This window comes from Balaenoptera musculus, chromosome 8 (genome assembly GCF_009873245.2).
Source record: "Balaenoptera musculus isolate JJ_BM4_2016_0621 chromosome 8, mBalMus1.pri.v3, whole genome shotgun sequence".
NCBI classification, from domain to species: Eukaryota; Metazoa; Chordata; class Mammalia; order Artiodactyla; family Balaenopteridae; genus Balaenoptera; species Balaenoptera musculus.
In genome coordinates this window covers 108097164-108112702 of record NC_045792.1, presented here as the reverse complement: position 1 = coordinate 108112702, position 15539 = coordinate 108097164, and the positions used below count along the sequence as shown (strand labels likewise).

Genomic DNA, 15539 nt, shown 5'->3' with positions numbered 1-15539 from the left:
ATGCCCCACCCCGACCAGTCCATCAGCAAGTCCCATCAGCTCTCCCTCCCAATATATCTCCAGGCTCCCCCCACCCCACCTCCCACTCCGGCCCCCCTGGTCCACTATTCTGTGAGCACTCCAGACCTCAGGGCCTTTGCACTGGCTGTTCCCTCTGCTGAAACTATCTTCTCCCAGTTAAACCTCAAGACTTGCACCCCTCACCTCCGCCAAGCTCAGATGCACTTGCTGGGGGGTGGGAGGAGGGCTTCCTGGCATGGCCTGCTTTAAACAATAGCCCCCTGGCCCTGGTTACATCACCTCTCCCCATAGAGGCAGCTCCTGCTAGCAGGGAATTGTGTCTGTTTTATGCATCGCTGTGTCTCTGGTGCCCAGAGCAGTGTCCGGCGTGCTGGAGGCACTGGGAACGTTTGCCAACCTGGTACCTCTGTTTGGGTGGCCGGCCACAGTAGCCCCTACCCGGCCCCTCCTTTGTTCTCCTCCCAGCAGCCTTAGGATGCTTTCTTAAATTGCCTCAGCTTCTGTCACCCCGCTTCAATCTCCCCAAGGGCTCCCTACTGCCTGCAGACAAAGTCCAGCAATTGACGCCAGCCCATCAGACTCAGGAAGGTCCAGGAGACCAGTGGGAGACCAGGGAGTGGAGAGGCCCTGCAGGCATACCCTAAAAGGCACTCTTACAATGAATAATGTTTAAACCATGTGCCAGCCCAACACGCACCAGCAGGCCAGGCCAGGGCCATGGGAGACCCCCGAGTGGCCCCCTCGGCCCTACTCTCCAGCTTCATCGGGACCCTCTGGCTCCAATACACTCACCCTATGGGTGACATCCCATCCTACGGCTTCCCCAAACACCCAGCTAAAGCGCCCTGCCCACCACTGCCCAGGGCAGTCCCTGCTCAGCCTCTGCCCCTTTATCATCCCATCGTTGGTTCATGGTTAGAGGCTCTACATTTTGTCTTCCCAGTCTGGTCCATAAGAAGTTGCCCAGATCACACTATGACGACTCAAAATCCAGTGCTTTTTCCCTAAGGAGGGCAACCTCTGGGTCTCTGCTGCGAGCTCCTGCCTGGGGGAGAAACTGGCCCCAGAAACGACGTTTAGTGTCCCCTTTCCGTCCCTACAGGGCCCTGGTGCTGCTTTTGAGAAAGCCACCCTGAGTGACACCGGGAAGCTGGGCAGCAGGGGGCTGCATCCCCAGGTCCGGCTGGGGGCCAGGGGTGTAAGCAGCAGAGCCGGGGCGGGGGCTGGGGGGCGGGTAGGATGCCCGGTCGCATTGAGTTTGGGGTGGGGAGGTGCCCACCCCAGCCAGACTCTGTCCTCAGCATGGTCATTCCAGCAGGGTGCCGCTGCCCGTGGACCGCCAGCTCACGCCATCCTCCTCCCCGCTCAGCCAGGCTGAGCTTTCACCTGGTCACACAGGCAGGCCTCGGGGAGGCCCCCTCCCCAGAGGAGAGGTGCAGAGCCTGAAGTCAGATCTCGGCAGGTCTAATTCCCAGGATGTGTTCAGGCTGAGCTGAAGGCGGCAGGGCCCCTACTCTCATTTCCCAGGGGAGGTATTTCTCAGCGTGCAGCCCCAGCTGGGCCTCGGGGCCAGTCCCATTTCCCTCCTCCCCACCCTTTCAGGCAGCTGGGGGGAGGGTAAGTTAATCGCATATCCAAACGCATCTCCAAAATCGAGGCTTCAGCCGAGCCTTTGACCCTGATCCGTGGGGTACATCAGTGTCGCAAACAGCCCCAAAACGGTTAACTTAAAAAAATACACCACCCCTGCTCCGCTTCCCCAGGCCCAAGGCACCAGCAAAAATACTGCTAGCCGTCCGTTTTTGCTATTTTACGTCACCCTTTCCATTGTAAGCCATAATTTTCAGAGGTTTATAGGTCAGCTATAAAAAAAACAAAATAAACCTCTCCTTTTGACTAAAAGGGAGCACTTGGAAACTAGAAGGCTGGTGGGTGCCCGGGTGGATCCGACCTCGAGTTTTTCCACCGAAGCGGCGGCGCATCTCATCCCTCCCCACCCCCACCTGCCCCTGGGCCCTTCCTCTTGGCCTCCCCCTCCCCTTTCTTCCCCGCAGGCCTGCAGGCTGCCCCTCCCCCACCGTGGGCGAGAAGAGGCCAGAACACATCTGGGGTCCTGCAACCCCACCCTGGGGGACACCGGGGCCCACGAAGCGGAGGACTTTGGAGCCGTTGGGGTCCACCTTGGGCGGGGCCTGAAGAATTTCAGGCTCAGGTTCGCCCTCTCCGGGCCTGCGACCGGCCCAGTCCCCGCAGGTGCCCACCTGAGTCCCATTGGGGCTCGGCCCAGGGCAGCTGGGGTGTGGGTGGTCTCCTTGGAGCCGGGGAAACAGTGAGCCTTGGTCTCCGCATACAGCCCTGCACACGTGTGTGTGTGTGTGTGTGTGTGTGTGTGTGTGTGTATGCGTGGATGAGATAAATGCAGAGCGAGGGCGGGGCCGCTCATCCCTAAATTAGGGCCCTGGAGCAGGTGGGCGTGGGCCAGCCCTGCCAGGAGAAAGCCCCCCTCCCCCCTCCCTTTAGGGCTGCCCCCTGGGTTCTAACTCCCTAACTTTTGGGGGTGCCAGAGGGGAAAGCTGGAGGCAGTACAAGCACACACGGAGCTGAGTTGCAGCATTATTCGGCCTCTTTATTTAGAACCCGGCGGACGAGGAGCCGGGGCAGTGGTGCAGACGGCTCAGGAACCTTTTTTTTTTTTTTTCTTTTTTTTTTTTCTTTTAACAGATTTGTCTTCAAGTTTAAAATAATCATAATAGTAAAAAGAGACAGCGAAAGCGCGAAGAGACTGCAAGCTAGATGGGCTTGTACGGCAGCTACAGCTTGTGAGCGACCCCCTCCCCCCAGAGTCCGCTATAAAAAATAAATTTACATTTGTCGATAACCAGATGCGAGTGAGGTGCCTTTGGCATAACCAATAACCGAGCTAGCGCGTGGCAGAGCGGCCCACGCCTCGACATAAATAGAAAATATAAGTTAGTATAACTTTAAAAACTTTTTGTACAAATATACATGTTTTTTTCCTTTTTTCCTTTTTTTTTTCTTTTTTCATTTTTTTGCACTGAGTTTCAGCAGAGATTAAACATTTTATATAAATGACTCTTAAAGCTTTACACCTTGGGACCAGTGTACTCCTCGTGCAGAATACATTTAGATATAAAAGACGTTATTAATACATTGCACAGTTTTCAAACTTTAAACACAAAACCGAACGCTGCTCCGTGGCAGCTGCCGCCGGTTGCTGCTACATGGACGGTCCCAGCCGAGGCCCAGCGCTCCTCTCCTGTCCGCTGCCCAGCGGGCTCCCTCGGGGCTCGTTGGGCGCGAGGCTGCGGGAGAGAGGTGCGGTGAGCGAGCGGCGACAGAGTGGCCGCCGGCACCCCGCGGGGCGCCCCTCCCCGCCCACCCCGTCTGCCGCGCTCACCTCTCATCGCAGCCGCTTGCGCGGGGTTTGCTCAGCCGAGCCGACGGCTGGAGCGGCGCCGGGCGCGGCGCATCCCGCGGGAACCTCGTTCGACGCCTTGGCTTCGGGCGCGGGTCTCTTGCGCTTGGCGAAGAAATCTGCGGGCGACAGCGCGCGCGGCCGGTCAGGGCGGGGCCGGCCGGGGAGCCCAAGAGGGTGCCGGGAGGGGGCGCGGGCGGCTGGCCGGCCGGTGGGGGGGCGCCGTCCCCGCCCGCGCCGAGGTCCGCGGCGGGTCAGCTTTGTTTACGTCGCCGCGCAATGTGCTGTGTAAGCATTTCCCCTTGTCCCGCGGCCAAGCCCCCCGGGGCTACCGCCGCGCTTAACCCCCTCCGCGCCGCGATCGCCGCGCCCGGCCGCGCCCGAGGAGGGTCTCCAGTGGCCCGGGCGAGGATCGCGCTCGGAGGGGGCCAAAGCGAGCCCTCCCAACCCTCTCGCGCGAACCTCTCCGGAGCACAACAACAGGGCGGGGACGGGGTGCGGGCGCTGCCTCGCCCCGCGCGCTGCGGGCCCTTTAACGCCACGGAGGAGGCGGGGACCAAGAGAGGCCCCCGAGGGCCTGGGAGCCCGGCCGGCCGGACAAAGCAGGGCCGGGCCGGGCCGGGGCGGGGCCGCGCGGGACTCACCGGAGATGAGAGGCCCGGACAGCTTCTTGATCGCGGCGCCTCCGGCGGCGGCAGTGGTGGCAGCGGCGGCGGCAGTGGCGGCGGCGGCGTTGGTGTTGGTGGCAGTGGCGGCAGTGCCCGGCGCGGGGCGCCCCGAAATCCCTGAGTGCGGCGGCTCGGCCAGGGGCTCCTGGCTGCGCGGCGGCGAGACCGCCTCCGGCTCAGAGCTCTCCTGCGGCGCCGGGGCCGGGGCCGGGGCAGGCGCTACGGACGGGCCGCTGGACGGCGACGCCGGCGCCTCCCCGAGGCCGTCGAGGGACTCATCGGCCGGCGGCCCGGAGGGCGGGCTATCGCCCGCGCCGTCCGGGCGGGGACGAGGCGCCAGGAGCAGGCGACAGCGCCCCACCTGCACCGTCTCGCGGTAGAAGGCGGGCACGGAGTCGCTGTCCACCTCGGTCCACTGCAGGCGCCCGGGGCCCCGCAGTGGCACGTCCTGCTGGAAGTTGTAGTCCCAGCGACGCTGGTCCTCGGCGCTCAGCTCGGCCAGGCGCATCTGCAGCTCGCGGCTGAGCTCCTCGTGGTCCACTGGCCCGAAGAGGCTGCGGCAAGCGCTGGTGCGCGCGAACAGGGGAAAGGTGCGGCGGGCGACCAGGCGCTCCATTGCCGACGCGCTGCGGAGATACGCATCGGACTTTTCCGGGGGCTGCGCGGGCCGGGCGGCGGGAGAGGAGAGGAGAGGAGAGGAGGAGGAGGAGGAGAAGGAAGAGAGGAAAGGAGGGCGGAGGCCGGGCGCAAGTGAGACCCCGCGCGCCGGAGTCTGCGTTTGCAAAGGGACGCGGCGGGAGGGCGGCGCGGCGGCTACCTGGCTGTCGGGCCGTGGAATGCTCCTGAGTCTCGCTCGCTGTGTCGTCCGGCCGGCGGCCGCGCCCCCTCGGGTGCCTGTCCTCGCTCGCTCGGCTGGCCCTGGCCTGGCTGGCACCCACCGAGCGCAGAGCACTTGGCCTGTGGAACGCCCAGTCCTCGCGCGCCCCTTTATACGCGAGGGTCCCACCCCCCCGCGCACTGGCCCCGCTGCTATTAGCATAATGTAGTATTTTCAGTTTCAACAACACCGCGGCGATTGGCCGGCGCCGCGCTGCCCCCGCCCCTCCGGCGGTCCGGCCCCCGCCCGCCGCCCATTGGCCCTGCGCACACACCTACCCGAGGGCGGGGCGGGGCGCGAGGACCGATTGGCGGGGCGCGGGGCGCGCGCAGCGGCGGGGGAGGGGGCGGTGCGCGGGGCGGGGCCGGAGTTAAAGGGCGCTGCGGGCGGTAACGTGACACCGCGGCGCCCCGCCCCCTCGCCCCATCCCCCCCCACCCCACCCCCACCCCCCGCCCCCGCCCCCGCTCCCGCCCCCCGCCGGCTCCTTTGTCTGCAGGCGGGGGCTGCTCGGCGGCGGTGGCGCGGGCGCCCCCCCCCACCTCGGCCGGCGCGCCCTACCGGGCGCGGCGGGCGACGACCCCCGACAAGACCGGCGTTCGGCCTGGCCCGACTCGCCCCCCCGGGGGCACCCAGCCCCGCCGCCCGCGCTCGCCCTTGGGCCTCCCGCGCCAGTTGACGGGCCTTTAACCCGCCGCGGCCAGCTCGTCCCTGGCTGGAGCTAGATAGGGTCTTCGGCTGCCCCCGCGCGGCCTGCTGCGCCCGAGGCTTGTGTCCCCGGCAGGGTTCCGCGCACCTGGAGCCCTAACACACCTGCTAGACCTAAGGCCCACGAGCGAGCGGGGAGAGGAGTCTGGGGGGCCGGGGGAGGGAGGCTCTGCTCCACTCTTTCTCCAAGGGCGAAGTGGCAGACACCTTGAGAGCTGGCCCACAGTCGCCTGGAGCCAGGGTCTGGAGACTCTAGCTCTTGGGGCCGTCCGTCCTGCCCAGTGGATGGGAAACTGGCCGTGCCCATCCTGAGCTAGGCACCCTGTGACATCCTGAGCTACGTAACTGAGTGGGTGCTCAGCCACTTCAGGCTTGGCCAGGCCGGGGGTTGGCTGGCTGGCTGTTGGACAGGGCGCTGGAGGCTTCTCCACTAGGGTGGGCCTGGCCCTGCCCAGCCTGGGACCCTGACTGCGTACGCTGATCCTCTGGGCCAGGCTTATCCCTTGTCACACAGGGAACCGCCAGATGGGGTGGGGGCGGAGGGGCAGCAGTGAGCAGCCGCGAGGGCACCCAGGCAGCCCTGGTCCAGCTGCTTATAGGAGCTGTGCCTCTCTGCCTCCATCCTGGAAGGCTAGCACCCCCTCATTTGTGCCCAGGAAACGTTGGTTGGGAAGTACACACCTAAGAATGAATGACAGGGCATGCGAGCCAGCGGGCCCCACCACAGTGTCAAGGAGAGAAGCAGGCAGCCCAGAAAGGGAAGGACCTGCCAGGCAAGGCCCATGACCCTGCTCCCCGCTCCTTGGTGCGGCCCCTGGCTGTCCCCAGTGGCCATCCCATCTGGGCCAGGCCACAGGAGACCGTTACTTTCTGCTGCTTTCCCCTTGGCCCAGCCTGTCCCGGGGCTGGGAGCCTAGGAAATGCCTCCAGCAGCTCAGGCGGGGAGGGGGACGGCCAAGCACCTGCTGGAGGGCCCAGGAGGGCCCTGAGCTCCCAGCCCCTGTCCTGGGTGAGCCCACAAGCCCAGTGAGAAAGGTGAGCTGGGGCTGACCCAACCCAACCTGCCTGCCTCCCCCGCAGGGTCAGGTGGGTTCCAGGTCCCTTCAGGGGCGGGACTCCTTGCTAACATGCAGACGTGTCCTGGAGGAGGCTTGTGGAGGCAAGGTTTGGAATGAGGGCCAGCAGGAGAGGCCATCAGCCCAGCTAAGGGATAGGGCGCGTTGCCACTCTTGGCTCTTGACAGCAGGACCAAAGTTGATGATTCGTGTTATATTTCTTTACTCTTTTTTGTGCATTCTATTCCAAGTTTTCCACAAGTCCAGTTGGTACAAATTTTTTTAAATTAATTAATGTAGTTTTGGCTGCGTTGGGTCTTCGTTTCTGCGTGGGCTTTTCTCTAGTTGCAGTGAGCGGGGGCTATTCTTCGTTGCAGTGCGCGGGCTTCTCGTTGCGGTGGCTTCTCGTTGCGGAGCACGGGCTCTAGGGGCGCGGGCTTCGGTAGTTGTAGCACGCAGGCTCAGTAGTTGTGGCTCGCGGGCTCTAGAGCGCTGGCTCAGTAGTTGTGGCGCACAGGCTTAGTTGCTCCGCGGCATGTGAGATCTTCCCAGACCTAGGGCTTGAACCCGTGTCCCCTGCACTGGCAGGCGGATTCTTAACCACTGTGCCACCAGGGAAGTCCAGTACAACTTTTTATCTTCGGGAAAATAAGAAGATGACAGAGACTCCCCTGGCCCTGTGGACCCCTTGGGTGGGGCTGATATCACCTGGCCTGGAGTTAGGAGGCAGGGCCTTGCCCCACCCTAGTGCCACGGCCACACCAGTCTCCTCAGAGGCCATATGCACAGGGCCACAGTGGGTAGTGACCACAAAACATGGAACCACACGGCCCCCAGGGTTTCCCAAGAGGTCAGGATGCCCTGGCTTCAGCCATCTGGGAGGGCAGGCCAGGGAAGGAGCCAACCCCCAGCCCAGGCTCAGCCTCCAGGCTATCTCCCTTCCAACAAGACTGAAGCCACCCCACTCCCAGCCCTGCTCTGGACACCCAGGGGAGCCAGCACTCTCCTCCCTGGCAAGGACTGCCCCATGGTATGAACACCTGTCTGCCCTGGGCCCCCCAAGGGCAGGGGACCTAGTGCACGCTTCATAAATTACGGGAGCTGACCCTGCACCAGGCCTCCTGCGACCCTGCCCTGCTCATGCACGGCCTGGTCCGAGGACAGGCTTGGGAGGGCCATCCCGACTGCCTTGGGTGCACACCAGACACCTCCATGGGTGCCAGCTGAGTTCAGGCAGATGGGTCCCAGGGCCCCCACAGTGACAAGCCCAACAGCATGTGACTTGGAGTTCCGTCTCCAGGGACTGGCAGTGGGCATCCCATACATGTTGGGTCACGTAGCGTGGCAGCTGTGGAGCCCTCAGCCAGCCGAGCCCTGCACGGGATGGTGTCCGTGGATCCCTTGCTGGGCCTCACCTGTTTTACGGGGGAGGGAACGGAGAGCTGGAGGCTTGGAGACACAGAGGCTGGGTCAGCTGCCAGGGCCACCCCCAGCTGCCTGGTGTCCTAGTTATATTTCTCCAGGGGCCATGGGGAGACCTCCTCGCTCAGTCACCTCATTAGGGCAGGGAGGTGACCTTCTGAGTCTGTGACCTTGAATTTGATCCAGGATGGTACCCACTGGCTTACTGAACCTGCTGGTCCCAGTAGTAGGCTGAGTCCCTCCCTGCGCCAGGGACAAACAGTGGGGAGGGCTGGGAGCCGAGGCCAGCACTAAGAGGCCCAGTCCTCCCCCCCAAGGGGCTCTGACAAGCAAATGTCTGTCTAGGTACAACAACCAGGCTCTGCTTTTGTAACTTAAAATGTATCCAAAGGAAAAAAGCATTTAAAAGGAACAATGTTTGTGCAGACAGCAGAACCAGGGAGGGGCGTGGCTACCCTACCCCCCCCCCCCAAATCCTGCATGTGCAGGAACCGGGAGCCTATTTGCAGGGGGAGGGGGTGGTAGTCCTAAGCACCAGGCCCCCTGCTGGCATCCTGCAGGTACATCTCTGTAGCTCTCACCTCATCCAGCCTAGGAGCAGCAGAGTAAAAGCTATGAGCTCACCAAACCTTTGCCTTTTCCTGTAAGCACACAGAAAGCCCACGTGCCCAACCCCCTTGCGACCGGGGGGGCCACAGACCGTGAGCAGGATTGCTCTGCACCACTTCCAGGCGGGGCCCATCAAAACCGACCAAGCGGTCCTCCTCCTCCCCTCCCCACTGGCGGGGGCGGGGGCGGGGGGCGGGGGGGGGGGAGGGGGGACCCCTGGGGACAGCAGAGCCTGCAGGCGGCAGGAGCTCTGAAAGCCCACGTGGAGCGGAGCCACCAGCCCCGCGGTGCCTTCTGCACACCCACCTGACCAGGATGGGAGTGAGAAACAAACTTTCATTGCATCTTCAGTCACTAAAAAGTGAGAGTCATCCGTTACAGACACTACTTCCCCTGACTCACATATATGGCACGGGTATATCCCGGTTGGCATTTTCTAGGTGAGGAAAGGAAGGTTCAGGAAGATTCAAGGACTTGCTCCAGCTTACAGCGGTTAAGGCCCGGGGTGGGGGCGGGGGCGTTTAGTCCTCACAACAGCCCACAGTCGGTGGATATTGTGGGCTCCTTTTCCAGGGAGGAGAAACATGCTTGCCGGAATGAGTGGCCGAACCTGGTCTCTGGTGGCGGGGAAACGCCATCCTCAGCCGCGTGCTGCCCCCTGGTGGCTGACTTCGGCACCAGCGGCCTCTCTGGCTGCCCCAAACCTCCCTTCTCCTGGGGACCCACTGGGGCAGTGTGTGTGCCAGGGCCCAGCCCCAGCAGTGCTTCTGGGGACCCTGCAGGGGCGTCTGTGTCTGTGCCCTTCCCACAGCTCTCCGATTGCTATCCAGGGTACCGCCCTGTCTGAGGAGTCTGGAAGGACGTGACAAATGGTGACCACACTAGCTACCTCAAGCCTGCCCTGCACTGAGGCTGGCCTCCTTCCCTCATTTAATCATTCCAAGAACCTGAAGACGGAGGCGTTTTGATGTCCATTTGCCAAGGGAGGAGCCTGAGGCTCAGAGAGGTTAAGCAACCTGCCTGCAGTCACCCAGCGCTCAATGGCAGCTGATCTGTGCCTCTGGCCCAGCCCTGAGCCCCTGCCCCTGACTGCTATGAGGGGCCGGTAGGCACAAAAGCGGGAGAGGAAAGAAGTCAAGGGTCCCGAGGTTAACTTCCCCTGACACCCCCGCAAATACCCCCGCAAGCCCTGGAGCCAGGGGCGGGCACATGTGGGTGTATGGCCCTTCCCAGGGATGGCTAACCCCTGGGGTTCATCCTACCAGGGAGGTGACCGAGCTCCCGCTCAGCCAAGTCGGCCTTCCCACGTGCAGATCTTAGCTTGTCCACCTCCCGCCCACCAGGGTAAGGCCCTCACCGCCCCAGCGGCCCACCCAGTGTGCCCGGGGAGTCAAAGCACGTCACCCAGCGGCGCACTTCACCAAGGCCCTGGGCCGGCCTGGCTGGCCCCCTGGGGAGGCCGCTGCCCCTCTGAGCCTCACCTTCTCCCCCGTAAGATGGGGCCTGGAGGCCCCGAGGGGTATGGAGAGTTACAGATCAACCAACCAGCCCCCAGCGACGGGCGGATCGGCCCAGCTCTGTGCTTGCGCGCGCGCGCGCGCGCGCGCGCGCACACAGGGGGAGGTTTCCTGGCACCCTTGGCAGGGGCCCAGCGCCCCGCGCGCAGCGAGAATGTTCCTCCCGCACCGAGTTCCCGCGCTTGGCTCGCCCCGCCCCCGGCCCCCCCAGGACGGGCTGTTCTCGGGGCGGCTGCCAGGCACGTCCTCCGCAGGTGCCGGCCTCCCTCCGGTGACTGTCCACAAGCCGCACAACGCGAATCCAAAGCTCCGATTACAGGGACTGCCTTGTACTCGGGGTCCGGGCCGGGGTCCTCACTCCCCCCGACCCCGAATCGGTGGGAGGGGCTGGGCAGCCCTGGGGGAGGAGCGGGGGAACAGGAACAGCCTTGGACGTGAGAGCTCCTCCGCCCCATCTCCAAAATAGACCGGGGCTGCTTTCCCCCGACCCCCGGGGTCTCAAGCAGGGGGACCCCCTCTTCCCGCCTTAACTGGGACTTTTCTGGTTTCGGTCCTCAAAGTCCCAGGAGCCCCTGGACCACTGGTCATCCGAGGCTCCAGACAGACCCTCCCAGGGCTGAGGAGGTGACCTGGGGCGGGGTGCAGGCACCGAGGAGGATCTCAGGGCCCGGCTCAGACACCCTCTGTGGCCAGCTCTGAGTCCCACCAGGGCCCCCTCCTCCTCCCCCCACGCAGGACACAGACCGGACGGTCCCCTGGGCCAGAGGCTCACTTTGCCAGGGAAACAGCAAGGAAAGCACATCGGGGATGAGCACATGACCCCCCTTCCCAGACCTCATGCCCACCATGCCCCCCCAACTTCCTGTCTAGTCTTCTTGAGCTAGTGGGGTCCCCTGTGAGTCAGCATCTTCTACCCACAGGGTACACCAGGGACCCCCTCTCCCACCCTGCTTCCAACACCTCCGCGTGGTGTTCAGAGCAGCTGAAATGCCAGGCAGGAGACGTGATGGTCCCCACCCCTCCCACAGCAGGACCTGGACCCCCGCAGCCATGGAGGAACAAGAGGCAGGGGCTTCCTAGGCTTCCGGAGAGACTTCATGTGAGACATTAGTTGAGCACCTAGTACTCGCAGGCACTGGGACACCCCCAGCACGCTCCCACCGCAAGTCAGGGCAGGATGAGGAAGCAGCCGCCTGCCTGCTGCCCGTCCACGGTCAGGTGAGGAGGACAGCCCTCACCACTCTGTCCGCTGCCCCGTCCACTCACTCTCCACGTTTGCCCAACTCCCTCCCGCCCCTCCCCCCTCCCCCCCCCCACCCCCAGCGTTTCCAAGGTGAGCAGCAGCTGATCAGGACAGAGGCCAGGAGGTAAAAGCAGGACAACCCGGCGAAGCCAGGGCTGCAAAGAATAGGGGCTCCGCAGAAGCGGTGCCTGTCCCCTCCCTCCCCCAGTGGCCCGGGCAGGGAGACCACAACCGTCCCCAATGTGAGCGGCAGCCCCTGGGCCCCCGGCCAGACCAGCCCAGGCCGCCTCCCCACCCGCCGGCAGCAGCCTTGAGGCCCCAAACTGGGCGCCTGCTGCCCCCTGGTGTCCACAAAGGGCACCACCACCAGCAGCAGCAGCCCGCCCACCCAGCCCACTGGGGCCGGAAAGTGGAGGGCGGACCCTGAGCAGCCTCCAGCCGCCCCCTTCCCCCACCGCCGCCTGCCTGCCCGCCTCACTCTTCCTCACCCCGTGGGTGCCTTGGCCAAGGGCCTCACTCTCTGTGACCCTGAGTCTCCTCGAGGCTAAGATTGGGGCGAGGTCTGCCCACTGTGGCCAGTCAAGGCTGTGGAGGGGGGAAGCCTCAGTTTCAAAAAAATCGCAGCACCCCAAGGTGCTTGGGGTGAGGGGTGTCACTCACACCTTAGTGGTAAATAGCGTGCGGCCTCTCCTGTCTCCAGGGTGGGCAGGGGGCCAGGGAGCCAAGGAGGGGAGAGACAAAGAGGCTACAGACCCCAGGTGAGGGCCTCAGCCTCCCCTCCCCCTCCCCTCTTCCCGTCCCTTTTCCTTCCCTTCCCCCTCCCCTTCGCCCCTTCCCTTCCCTTCCCTTCTCCCCTCCCTCCCTCCCTCCCCTCCCTCCCCTCCCCTCCCCTCCTTCCCTGGCTGCCCTTCAGCCCCTCCTCATCCCCAGCCCCTCCTCTTCCTCTTCCTGCCAGGTCCTGCGAGGGGCCAGGCCTCACCCCAGCGTCCTCTGCCTTGTTTCCTCCATCAGTGCCGCTGGTCACTGGATCTCTCTGCAAGGCCTGCACCTGGCCGCCCCTGCCTGCCCCCGCTGCTGGGCCTGGGGGGCCGCATGTGGACCTTCCCTTACGAAGCACAACTGGGGAATTCCCTGGTGGTCCAGTGGTTAGGACGGGGCACTTTCACTTGGGGGGGGCCTGGGTTTCAGGCCTGGTCAGGGAACTGGACTCTGGCCCACCTAACAACAGCAACGACCAAACCAATAACTATAACTCCCATTTCTAGGCTGGGAGCTAAGGCCCAGCGGGCATCTGGGCAGACACAGGCCCCTCAGGGCAGAAGTGCCTGGCTGGGGGAACAGCAGATAAGACAGCAGGCTTGAAGGGACACGTGTGCCCCACAATCTCCATCAGCTGTCCACACCCCAAAAATAAACCCACACCCTAAGGGAACCCTGTGGGCCGCCAGGGAAGGCCTGGGGTCCACCTCCAAGCTGCCCACAGTCAGGCACAAAGCCTGAACCTCCACAGCTACTGGGGCAGTTGTGCTATGATGGTGGGAAGTGGGATACAGCAGGAGCCCCCATTAGGGGCCACCCCAGGTTTGGGATGAGGAGGAGGAGTCTGGGAAGGGAGGGGGGTCCCAGGCAGGGAGGTGGCCATGCCCAGGCCTTGAGGGCCTTCGCAGCCCATCGCAGCCGGTGCCCGGAGAGTGAGCAGGGAATGGGCTGGGTGGGGGCTGGATGGAGGCTGGAGAGGGTCGCAGGTTTGCAGGGCCTGGGGATCCATCTGGCCCAGGAGCTGGCTACATCCTGAAGGCACCAGGGAGCCCCGGAGGGTTCTAGCTGGGGGTCCAGGGTCCTGTGGTTGAGTGGTGGATGCAGGTGCCGGGACCAGCAGTTGGGAGCGAGGCGAGGAAGTCAGGGAAGCAGGTAATGACGGGGCGCCAGGCCAGGGGCTGGGAGTCTGGGAGAGGCCAGGTATGAGGACTCCGGGAGCCTGGGATGGGGGATAAGAGGAAGGAGAGGGAGGGGAGTTCGGAGGATGGTGCCAGGAGGTGCCTCATGGCCTGGAGTGCAGGTGGGGGGTGAGAGGCAGCAGGCCCTTGCTGGGGGTACAGGAGGGTATGACCACAGCCCACGGCTGCCCCCAGGGTGCCAGTGGGTCCAGATTCCTGCCGGTGGCATCTTTGCACAGCAAGAGGAATGGGGCAGGGGGCAAGGTAGTGGGCGCTGCCTGGTCGAGGGGCAAATCTGTGGGCTTTGGAGTTGAGCAGAGTGACTGCTTCTTCCTGGCTGTGTGACCTTGGGCAAATCGCTTAACCTCTCTGTGCCTCTGCTTTCTCATCTGTAAGGCTCCTGATGAGGCTCGGAGGCCATGTCCGTACGTGCCTGGCACAGTGGCCCCCTTCTTGAGAAGAGGCATCACCCTCTGCATCATCGGTCTCTCCCTCCAGACCTAGAGGGGTGGGCAGGGCACAGCCGAGCACTGAGGACCCCACCAGCTGCCTTTGTAATGAAAAGTGGATGGACATTTGCTCTGAGCCCAGGGCCGTGGGCTGGCAGGGAGACTCCAACCCCAACAAAGGCATTTGTACCCCCAAATCATGTGCAGTTCCCTAATAAATTGTCAGACAGGATGAAGCAGTATTTACATAACAAGCAGCTTGGACAGTGCTACCACCCGACCCAGGAGGCTCTGTGGGACACAGATCACAGTGACCGGTGGGTCTGTCTTCATGTGACACAGGCTGTTTCACCCGGCTGCACACACGCCCGATGCTCAGCCGCATCCCTGGTCGGTACCCTGCTGTTGCTGGCAATACACCCTCTCTGTGCCAGGCTGCTGCCCCGGCCACGCAATTTACGTGCAGATTGCCTCATTTAATCCTCACGTGTATCCTACGAGGGAGGAATTAGCATTGTCCCATTTTGCAGATGGGGAAACTGAGGCTTGAGAGGATGAGATGTTTGTCAAAGCTGGGTAAGCTGTGGAGATGCTGGCCCAGCAGGGCTGCCTGCAGAGCCAGTCTGGTCCCGGCTCGGTCACTGTCGGCGGCGTGACCTTGGGCAGCCCCTCCTCCTCGACTGTCAAATCAGGGCCTGGACCAGGGGTGTCTGACTTGTGCCCTCGTCTGTGTTCACCGGTCCATCCAGCAGGGCTGAGTCCCAGTGGAAGGGGCAGGGCGAGAGGCCGTGGCTATCCCTCATACTTCTCCGGTTTGCAAAATGCGTGTGAGACCTGGCCGCCCCCGAGCTGGGCGTCGGACCAGAGGCCCAGGGGTGGGAGGCAGCAGGGGCCCCAGAAACTCCCCCACCAGGTCCCAGGGTGCCCAGAAGGGAAGCTGCCGCTTGTCACCTCTTGAGGTGTTAGCGTGGCAGCTCCCAAGAGAGACCAAATAGCCAGGCTCCCTGAAACTGCCATCCACGCATGGGGAGGCACTGGTGCCGGCCAGGGGGGTTCTCTAGGGTAAGAAGGGGTGCCTGGGTTTGTGACTTCTCTTCTGGGGTCCTGGAAGTCCTTCCTGCTTCTTCCTGGATTCTCGACTGAGTTTCCGATGGGTAGAGGTTCCAGAAGGCGCTGTGTGTGGGATGGATGGTCAGAACATGGGGCGGTCCCTTCTAGTGGGGGATGAGGGACCAGGACCGGAGGAGGTGGTGCTCGGGGCGATGCAGGGCCCCTCGAGGTCCCTCGGGCGTGTGCCTGTTTCGGGGACTGAGGCACCAGGAGCACATGGAGAGGAGCGCATCCATGCCACGTGTCCTGCCTCGGTTTCCGCCCTCCCAGCCTGGTGAACAGGTGTACGGCTACGGTCTCTGAGCCCTGCTTTCCCGTGAAGTTGGAAGGCTCATCTTTTCCTGACTCCAGGCTGCCCTTCTGCCCTCTCACCACCACCCCCCCGGGCCGCAGCCAGGCCAGACCACCAGCTGCTTGCCACTTCCCCCCCCCAATGCCTTCCTGGATGGACCCCTCTCCTCTGAAGCTGTAGTTCCTGCCCAGGTATG

The 15539-nt window shown here is 63.7% G+C and overlaps 1 protein-coding gene across 1 annotated transcript; it reads right to left on the bottom strand.

Annotated features, from left to right (window-relative positions):
- Window positions 1–2622: 2622 nt before the first annotated feature.
- On the bottom strand, window positions 2623–5157 carry CDKN1C (cyclin dependent kinase inhibitor 1C). Its single transcript, XM_036861980.1, has 4 exons — window positions 4943–5157; window positions 4102–4751; window positions 3440–3576; window positions 2623–3344 (listed from the first exon to the last, which is right to left on the bottom strand). The coding sequence occupies exons 2-3, from the start codon at window positions 4739–4741 to the stop codon at window positions 3443–3445; spliced, it is 774 nt and encodes a 257-aa protein (XP_036717875.1). The 5' UTR covers window positions 4742–4751; window positions 4943–5157; the 3' UTR covers window positions 2623–3344; window positions 3440–3442.
- Window positions 5158–15539: the final 10382 nt, after the last annotated feature.

Coding starts and splice junctions, on each gene's coding strand:
- CDKN1C (XM_036861980.1), bottom strand. CDS start 4,741: ATGGAGCGCCTGGTCGCCCGCCGCACCTTTCCCCTGTTCGCGCGCACC. Junction 3,577..4,101: donor GTCCGGGCCTCTCATCTCCG/GTGAGTCCCGCG, acceptor TGTCGCCCGCAG/ATTTCTTCGCCAAGCGCAAG.